The sequence below is a fragment of the Artibeus jamaicensis genome, unplaced genomic scaffold, assembly GCF_021234435.1.
Source record: "Artibeus jamaicensis isolate MK-2021 breed Jamaican fruit bat unplaced genomic scaffold, CSHL_Jam_final contig_2259, whole genome shotgun sequence".
NCBI lineage: Eukaryota > Metazoa > Chordata > Mammalia > Chiroptera > Phyllostomidae > Artibeus > Artibeus jamaicensis.
Genome location: NW_026521468.1, coordinates 7,884,955 through 7,893,733, shown reverse-complemented (window position 1 = coordinate 7,893,733; position 8,779 = coordinate 7,884,955). Strand labels below are relative to the sequence as shown.

Genomic DNA, 8,779 nt, shown 5'->3' with positions numbered 1-8,779 from the left:
GCGAGATCCTGCGAGAGCTCGCGTCTCGCGTGAGAATCGGCAGCCCGCCCCTTTTCCTGCGGCAAGCTCCCCATCCCCTTTCACGTGATGAGAAGTCCCCGCCCTCCCGAGGGGCGGCCCCGACGCCCGTTCGTACGCGGGTCGGCGCGCAGTGACGTCAGTTCCTGGCGGCGGCCGCGGCGCCGGGCCCTGCTTCCGCTTTTCGCTGAGGCGCGCGCTCCGCTCTCAGCCGACTCGGGATCATGGCGGCCGCGGCCACTATGGCGAATTCGGGCTCGGCGCGGAAGCGACTGCTCAAAGAGGAGGACATGACCAAGGTAGAATTTGAGACCAGCGAGGAGGTGGACGTGACCCCCACGTTCGACACCATGGGCCTGCGGGAGGATCTGCTGCGCGGCATCTACGCCTACGGTTGGTGGGCATGGGCCGGGAGGGCGCGGGGCAGTGGCCCGCCGACGCGAGCCGGGTAGAAGGACGGCGGGCGGGGCCGAGTCTGGGGGCTGAGAAGCCCCGGCCGAGCCCGGATGGCGGGGCTCCGAGCCGTGGCCGCTGGTGGGCGACCCCTTCCAGCGCGCCGTCATCACTCCGCGTCCCTGGTCTTGGCATGTTGTCCTCGGTGTGGAGCAACGTGCGGGTCCCTCAAAGGTTGCACAGCCTTCCAGGCGTTCGGAGTCATTCTTTTAGCGGATGGGTGTCTCGCATTTCCCGGTGTGAGGCTCGGGCGATGCTCTAGGCACCGGGGGTTGAGCAGTAAGCCAGACCAACCCCTGCCTTGGAGAGCTTCATTTGTGTCCGGGAGAAGGTCGCTTCGGTGGCGGTGCCAAAGACAAGCGGGACTGTGAAATCGGCTCTGTCCCAGTAGGAGAGATGACTAAAGCTGGAACAGCAGAGAGATGCGAGGGTTCCCGGGACCGTTAACGTTTGTGCTGCGGTCGGGCCCGTTGAGAGAAGACTGCGGTGACACAGGGTGCGCCCCAGGAGCAGAGCCTCCTGTCCCGGGAGCCCAGGGATGCGCTGGGAGTGCGAGCCAGGCTCCAGAGCTTGCGCGGCATCCTGCGAGGTGATGCTGTGTTTACTAAGTGCCCGGGAAGCCAGAGGAGGGCTGTAGGCTGGCAAGGGACCAGTTCACATTTGCAGGGGGTTCCTGGGCTTGTGGAGAGGTGAGGAAACGGCGAAGGTAGGAGGCTTTTGCCTCGCGTCCTGGGGAGAGGCAGAGCTGAGGGGTCTCGGTGGCTGTGGAGTGCTGCTGCCTGGCCTCGCTGGGGGTGAGTGTGAGCAGCAGAGGGCCTCTGACTCCTGGGTGTTGTGAGTGACCCCGCAGGTCATGCTGCGGTCAGCGTAGGTGAGCAGCACTGGAGGGAGGCAAAGTCGGGGTTCGATCCTGGACCAGGTGAGCTTTCCTGTGGGAGGCCGTTTCTCGGTTGGCGCCAGGGATGCCGATGGGAGTGGTCTGCACCTGTACAGAAGGCCTGCAACTGGACAGCTGTCACCAGCAGTCCTTGGTGTCAGGGCAGTTTAGACGGGACAGGACTTACCGCCGGGGTGGGAGGTGAAGAACCAGCCCTTCGGCCTGATGGGGGGCAGACAGCTGGTTCCGTCCTCGAACCCCTGGGGTCTCCAGTGTGTTTGGTCCTCAGCAGGGGTTTAAGTCGTCTGTCCGCCTGCTTCACTTTTGGTGGGAAATTGTGCTGCATCCTAAAAGAGCACCAGAAGAATTTAAAATACAATTTCGTACGTGGAGTTTTGTTTCCTTGGGCAATACTGGTCCTCCTTCAGAGTGGGCTCATCCCTCGGGGATTTGGACCGCTCTGAGAGGGGGCTGGGCTGCAAGCCGCCTGCAGTGCCGCCCCAGCCACAGATTAGGAAAGCGGGGTGACTGTGGCTCTGATGGGTTGATTTTCGTTGTTAATGTAGAAAGTAATGAAAAGGAAAATGCATGTTTTTGTGAGGTAGTCAGACAGTGGCTTACTTTCCAACCAGAGTGGAAAGAGACCCTACCCCCCGTCCTCTCTGGGGTCTCCATCCCACAAGGATGTTCCTGTAACAGAAACCTCCGTCTCTACAAATAAGATTCCAACCTGTGTTGTTTGGGAAAACCCACTTCAACCCAGTTAGTGCAGCAGCGGTTCGTGAGAGCTTAGGATTTTGGACATGGGTGTAGCCGGAGTGGGGTGGGGGCGAAGGGTTAAAGAAGATCTCATCTCTGCCCCAAGGAGCTTACAGTGCTGGTCATAAGCACGCCCGCCTGGTGGTGAGAGCGCCCTTCCTCTGTCTTGGTTACAGGGTTTGAGAAGCCGTCTGCGATCCAGCAGCGGGCCATCAAGCAGATCATCAAAGGGAGGGACGTCATCGCACAGTGAGTCCACTTGCCTGGGCGGGGGAGGGGGCAGCCAGAGGCCAGTCGGGGAGCGCGTCCGAGGACCCTTGAACAGCCTGCAGCTGGGCTGTGGGGGTCCGCTTATACGTGGATTGTCTCTTCAGTAGATCAGTAAACGTGCGTCTTTTTCCTTTCGGTGTCCGTACTAACGTTTCCTTCAGCTTGCTTCACCTGGCATGTGACGTATGGGTGGGTGTGTGTTTGCCGACAGCTGCCGGTGTTGGTGCTGAGACTTCGCTCAGCAGCTGGGGGGAACAGTTAGGGTCGGGGGTCAAAACTTTTCCTGTGCAGGAGCCCTGCCCTGTTGACCCTGTGTTGTAGAGGGTCAGCGCTTTGGCCGATGCAGTGGATGGCGGTTTTTCCCACGTTACCAGCCGTGTCCTTGACTCAGCCCCAGGGTGTTCTGTGTGTGTGTGTTCGTTCATGTGCACTCTGTTGCGGGAGCTTCCGTTTTTCAGCTTTGTCACCTACCTGTTGGCCTGTAGAAGTACATGATACCCTTTAAACAGCTTTAGTCCTGATTCATCCCATTTTTAAAGACTCATCTACTGAAAAAACAAACCAAACACACAGACACAATCTGCAGGGTGGCTTTGGTGCAGAGGGTGCTGCTGAAAGGGCTGCCGCCTGCCGGGGCCGGATTCCGCAGCTCTGTCAGTCCCTAGACGGCAGCCGCAGCTGTTGGCCTTGTCCCCTGCAGCAAAAAAGTGGTGGCGTCCTGCCTGCATCCCACAGCCAGGGCAGGGCTCCAGGAACTGGGACAGTGTCGTGTGGCCCGTGGGTGCCAGTCCCACTCACCTGTGCCGTCTCCCCTAGGTCCCAGTCGGGCACTGGCAAGACGGCCACCTTCAGCATCTCCGTCCTCCAGTGCCTGGACATCCAGGTAACCGCCGCCGCTCCATCGGGGCCACTCCGCCCCATCGGCCGCCTCGCTTCCCTGTCCCCACAGTGTTTGGAAGGCACAGCTCTTAGGTGTCTGGGCGGTGCCGGCTCATTCGCAGAGAGACCCTTCCCTGTGCACTAGTGTCCGAGCTGACTAGTGCCCGTCACAAAGCCCGTCTTGTTGGGGGGCAGGGGGCGGTTACAGGCCGGGGGAGGCTCCCGTGTGCGCACAGGAGTGCTCGCCAGCAGCACGTGCCATGATTTCGCGGGTTCGGGAACAGGAATTCTGTTGCCTCTGTTCGGAATCTGTGTGTTTGACGGGAGATAGAGCTTGAGACAGATCTGAGTCTGAACCAGCGCAGTCCACCTCGAATCTGCTCAAGTCTGTTTCTGACGGTTGTCCCGCCAGGTCCGAGAAACCCAGGCTCTCATCCTGGCGCCGACCAGAGAGCTGGCCGTGCAGATCCAGAAGGTGAGGCGGCTGCGGGTTTTCTGTTCCCACAAACCCGTCCTGAACCCTGATGTTCTGCCACAAATCGTCACATGTCACATGACTTGCTAGTTTGTGCATTTCTGCGTGGCTTGTGCGGTTGCAGTGGTTCTCGGCAGTCAGAGCTGCGGCTTTTCCGCTGACAGCGGACACTGGAAAGCTGCCCGCCAGCATGTTAAGGTCGCGGGTGGGTAGGGGTGTGAGTTTTACACGTCTCCTGACTCTCCTGTAACTGTCATACTTTTGTAGCAGGAAGCCGCCCGCGCCGACTTCCCCTCTACTGTAGAACGCTGTCACGGAGAGGGGAGGAGGGGCTTACCGGTGGTGGCACAGGGGCGGGGACACCTCTGGGCGGCCGTCTGGGTTGGGAGCGGAGCTGACGCCGTGTCCCCACCAGGGCCTGCTCGCGCTGGGGGACTACATGAGCGTGCAGTGCCACGCCTGCATCGGGGGCACCAACGTGGGGGAGGACATCCGGAAACTGGACTACGGGCAGCACGTCGTGGCCGGCACGCCTGGCCGGGTCTTTGGTGAGTGCTTTGCCTGCAGCCGTGCGCTGTGGGTGGTGCTGGTGCCCGCACTCCGAGAGCCTGCGCGGCCCAGTCACCTGTGGAAGAGGGAGGCCTGACTCTTCTCAAACCTGACTCTGCAGACATGATCCGTCGCAGGAGTTTGAGGACGCGCGCCATCAAGATGTTGGTCCTGGACGAGGCCGATGAGATGTTGAATAAAGGTGCGCATCACGGGAGGGCTGGTTTGCCGCTGGGCTGTGATTCTGCGTGTTTGAGGTGCAGAGCAGGGCTGTGGGCCGGAGGGGGTGGGGCACAGCTGTGTGCCCTGGGGGCCGTGGGGACGTGAGCCTCACACCTCAGTCTTTCTCTGGCCACAGTTTGTGAGGCCGGCACACTAGCACAGCAACTTGGCAGACACGCGTTACTTTTCTGTGTCCAGTGGTCCTCACAGGCGCTGGGTGGGCACCTGGACCTGAGACTGTGGAGATGCTTGGGGGTGGCTGGGGGTGTGGGGAGGGGCAGGCAGTGGGGGGGGAGCAGCTGGGAGTCCTGTCCTGTAGACGACCCTTGCTCCTGGGCCCCTCGTCTCGCAGGTTCTCCAGGCTGTTTGGCCTGTGCTGTGTCACTGAACATGAACTAGTTGTCTGTTCGATTGGGAGTTGTTTTTACTGAGATTTAATTGACGTGTGATGGTAGTTTCGGGTGCACAGCGTCATGCTTTGAAATTTGTGAGGGTTTTTTTATTGGGAGGTGTTTTTTTTGGTAAAAACCCAGATCTCTGAACTCTTACAACGTGGCCACCGTGGGTGCCAGTCCTCACAGGCGGCAGCAGCCGCGACTGAGCCAGGAACCGAGCACCGGCGTTCCTGGGGGCGACTTGTAACTGGGCCTTCAGGACCCTGTGGTGGGGCCGTGATCACCGGGGTTTACCGGGGGGCAGGGGAGGAGAGGGACTGGGGGGTTTCTGTGAGGAAAGGGCTCCTGGTGACGTCGGGCCACACGGTCGGGCCACAGCTGTGCCTGATCACATGTGCGACTGGACATGCGGCCTTACAGGCCCCGCGTCTTGTCCCCACCCCAGGCTTCAAGGAGCAGATTTACGACGTGTACAGGTACCTGCCCCCGGCCACGCAGGTGGTGCTCATCAGCGCCACGCTGCCACACGAGATCCTGGAGATGACCAACAAGTTCATGACGGACCCCATCCGCATCCTGGTGAAGCGGTAAGCGCGCCTGCCCCCCTTCGGTGCTGAGCAGACGGTGCAGGCTGTGTTTGGTTCTAAAACACGAAAGTCTTAGTGTTCCTCTTTGAAAAGCCAGCACACTCCCCTTTGACTCAGCAATTCCAAATGCTAAAGTGAGCTGGTGTTCGATGGTTTGAGCGAAATGAGTGTGCCATTGAGCAGTAGGAGGGTTTTGTTCCAAACCGAGGTCAGGGTGGTAGGAGGTCTCGCCTTTGACCCAGAGCTGGGGGGTGGGTGACTTTGGGGGGCGGGTAGAGGGGGTGGTTGTGCGGGAGGGCTGGGGGCCAGTCCAGGGATGCTCGGCCTGGGCCGTCCTCCAGGCTTGGGAGAGTGAGGGACAGGCTTTGTCTCTGTCCCCCAGTGATGAGTTGACCCTGGAAGGCATCAAGCAGTTTTTCGTGGCGGTGGAAAGGGAAGAGTGGAAGTTCGACACGCTGTGTGACCTCTATGACACGCTGACCATCACCCAGGCGGTCATCTTCTGCAACACCAAGAGGAAGGTGGGCGCTGGTGTGGCTCTTCACACCCCACACTGTGGGCTGCAGCTCGGGTCTCTGCAGACGCGGTTCTGCCACTGGGGGGCCGGGCTGGGCCCCGGGCTCTGCGGGTGTGTGGGCCCTGCAGTAGCTGCACTGCGCCCCGTGCCGCGGCCGTGCGTGCGGGCTCACATGGCGCTTGCTGGTTTGGGTGGCAGGTCGACTGGCTGACGGAGAAGATGCGGGAGGCCAACTTCACGGTGTCGTCCATGCACGGGGACATGCCACAGAAGGAGCGCGAGTCCATCATGAAGGAGTTCCGGTCCGGCGCCAGGTGGGTGGGCCCTCAGCGCCCGGGCCTGGCTCCAGCCGGCCTTTCCCTCCTGGGCGTGGGGGCGCCCGGCTGCTGTGGCGGGATGGGCAGCGGGTCTGCCTCACACAGGAGGCCGTGTCTTTGCTGCCACATAGCCGGGGGCGCTCAGGTTCTGCTTGTGAAGTTGGTCTTTAGCTCTGTTCCGTGGTGGTCAGAGAACGGGCTTTGTGTGGCTGCTCTCCTGTGGCATCTCCATGGCCGCCTGGTGGCCCGACAGGGTCTGTGTGCACACGCTCCGTGCGCACAGGCAGGGTGGCTGCGTGGGCGGTGGTCCAGGCCTCCCGCACACGCCTGGTCGGTTTCGGCCACCAGTCCCCTATGCTCTGTCCTGTGCTCTGTCCTGTGTGTGCTGGGCGACTGTGGGCGAGGGTTCCCGGAGGCTCCGCCGGCCTCGTTTGCAGAGGCGCAGTGTCTGTCCCAGTGCTGCTGGGCCTTCAGGGGGGTCACGGGAGGTGCAGGGAGGGGACCTGAGCTGTTCATTCGCTGGTACATGTGGCCTGAGGGGCGATGACCCCAAACGCCCTTTCTGAGCGTGTCCTGCGGGGCCCTGGCGTGTGTTGGACACGTGTCCTGTGCCGGACCACTGGGACCGGGTGGCCCCAACTAACTGCCCCTCCCCCCGCAGCCGAGTGCTCATCTCGACAGACGTCTGGGCCCGGGGCCTGGACGTGCCGCAGGTGTCGCTCATCATCAACTACGACCTGCCCAACAACAGGGAGCTGTACATCCACAGGTGCCGCGCGGGCCCCTCCGCGGGTGGGCGGGTCCTGCCACGGGGCGGGGCGCACCCGACTAACTCTGCTTCTTCCAAAGAATCGGGCGGTCGGGGCGGTACGGCCGGAAGGGCGTGGCCATCAACTTCGTGAAGAACGACGACATCCGCATCCTGCGGGACATCGAGCAGTACTACTCCACGCAGATCGACGAGATGCCCATGAACGGTGCGCGGGGGCGGGGCGCGCGGGGGCGGGGCGGCCGGGGGCGGGGCCTCTGAGCGGCTTCCCCTTTCGGACTGACCGCGAGCCTTTAATCACGACTGCGTTCTCCCGCGTGCCTTCTTTCAGTTGCCGACCTGATCTGAGGCTCTGCCCGCAACACCGAGGACGACTTGGGCCGGTGGTGGCCCCGGGGGGCCACTGCAGGGCGTCTCCTGCGTCGGGAGGTCCGCACGCTGTCCTGCCCTGGCTCCCAGGACCTGGCCAGAGTCCCGTCGACCTCCCTCCACGTGTACATACTGCTTTGTTGCCTGTGTTTTTCATTAAACATTTACACTTTTCCCACGAACTCCTGTTAGTTCTTACGGCGCCGCCAGCTCTTCTCATCACCTGCTGGGCAGCCCCAGCACCTGCTGGGTAGGTGGAACCCCATGGAACCCGGCCATGGGGCGGGGTGGACGGGGACAGTCTGAATTCGAAGGGGGGCGCGGGGGGCCTGGGCTATTTTGAAAGCTCCCAGGGTGGTTCTCACTCAGCACCTGAGTTCAGATCGCTTTCCTCCAACCTGCCAACGGGGGGCTCCCTCAGGACTCCGCCGGCGTGTTCGGGGCGGGCGCTGAGCAGCAGCACGGTGACAGCACAGCTCGGCCACAGTCGTCCCCTCGTCCCCAACCGAGAAGGTGGTGCGAGAGGAGGGGCCGCACCTGCCACCTGGCTTCATTCCTGTGGACGGGAGGTGACAAATAGATTCACAGTGTCCTGGTGGAGGGGACAGGTCACCGGTAAAGATGAGTGAGTCACACCAGCGTCCAACCCTGCTGGTGACCAAGAAGTGGCCTGTGGTCGGCGAAGGTGTAGTCACCAGCACCCTGGACATCGGTGACGTGGCAGGCGGGTGCGCTCTGGGCGCATCCATTGTCCTGCCTCCAGGCCCTTCACAGACGGGCTCAGAAAGTTGTCCGCTTCCAACTGGTTTTTTTGTTTAAAGATCTTATTTATTTGAAGAGTAAGAGGGGAGGGGAAGCAGAAAGAGAAACATCCACGTGTGGTTGCCTCTCACATGCCCCCCACTGGGGACCTGGCCAGCAACCCAGGCACATGCCCCGACTGGGAATAGAACCGGCGACCCTTTGGTTCGCAGGCCCGCACTCAATCCACTGACGCACACCGGTCGGGGCTCCACTAGTTTAATTTTTAAAGACACTAACCCTTGACTATAAAACTGCATCCATTGTAGGAAAAGCTGCGAAATAAGCCTGGTACGAAACTCACCGGTGCTGTAGGAGACAGCTCTGCTACGGCCCCGTGACCTTGGCTGTCTCCTCGAGGTTGCACAGGCTCGAGCAGCAGCCACCCTGAGTCACGCACCCTGTGGTCTCCGTGAGCACGGGGACTGGGGCTCTGGGGACTGCTTCACACAAGAGCAGTGACACGCGTGGAAGCAGAGAGTGACAGAAGACCCAAGGCCCGAGAAGGCAGCAGTGACAGCA

At 61.5% G+C, this 8,779-nt stretch overlaps 1 protein-coding gene across 1 annotated transcript; it reads left to right on the top strand.

Annotated features, from left to right (window-relative positions):
• Window positions 1–170: 170 nt before the first annotated feature.
• EIF4A3 (eukaryotic translation initiation factor 4A3) lies at window positions 171–7,630 on the top strand. Its single transcript, XM_037158007.2, has 12 exons — window positions 171–411; window positions 2,284–2,356; window positions 3,194–3,260; window positions 3,669–3,731; window positions 4,147–4,279; window positions 4,402–4,482; window positions 5,343–5,484; window positions 5,867–6,005; window positions 6,200–6,315; window positions 6,980–7,087; window positions 7,168–7,295; window positions 7,419–7,630. Exons 1-12 carry the CDS (start codon window positions 243–245, stop codon window positions 7,433–7,435), a joined length of 1,236 nt encoding a protein of 411 aa, XP_037013902.1. The 5' UTR covers window positions 171–242; the 3' UTR covers window positions 7,436–7,630.
• Window positions 7,631–8,779: the final 1,149 nt, after the last annotated feature.

Bases quoted from the DNA above. Each gene is read 5' to 3' on its own strand.
- EIF4A3 (XM_037158007.2), top strand. From the start codon at position 243: ATGGCGGCCGCGGCCACTATGGCGAATTCGGGCTCGGCGCGGAAGCGA. The intron at 5,485-5,866 runs GTAAGCGCGCCT...TCTGTCCCCCAG, and splicing joins ATCCGCATCCTGGTGAAGCG to TGATGAGTTGACCCTGGAAG. The intron at 6,316-6,979 runs GTGGGTGGGCCC...CTCCCCCCGCAG, and splicing joins GAGTTCCGGTCCGGCGCCAG to CCGAGTGCTCATCTCGACAG.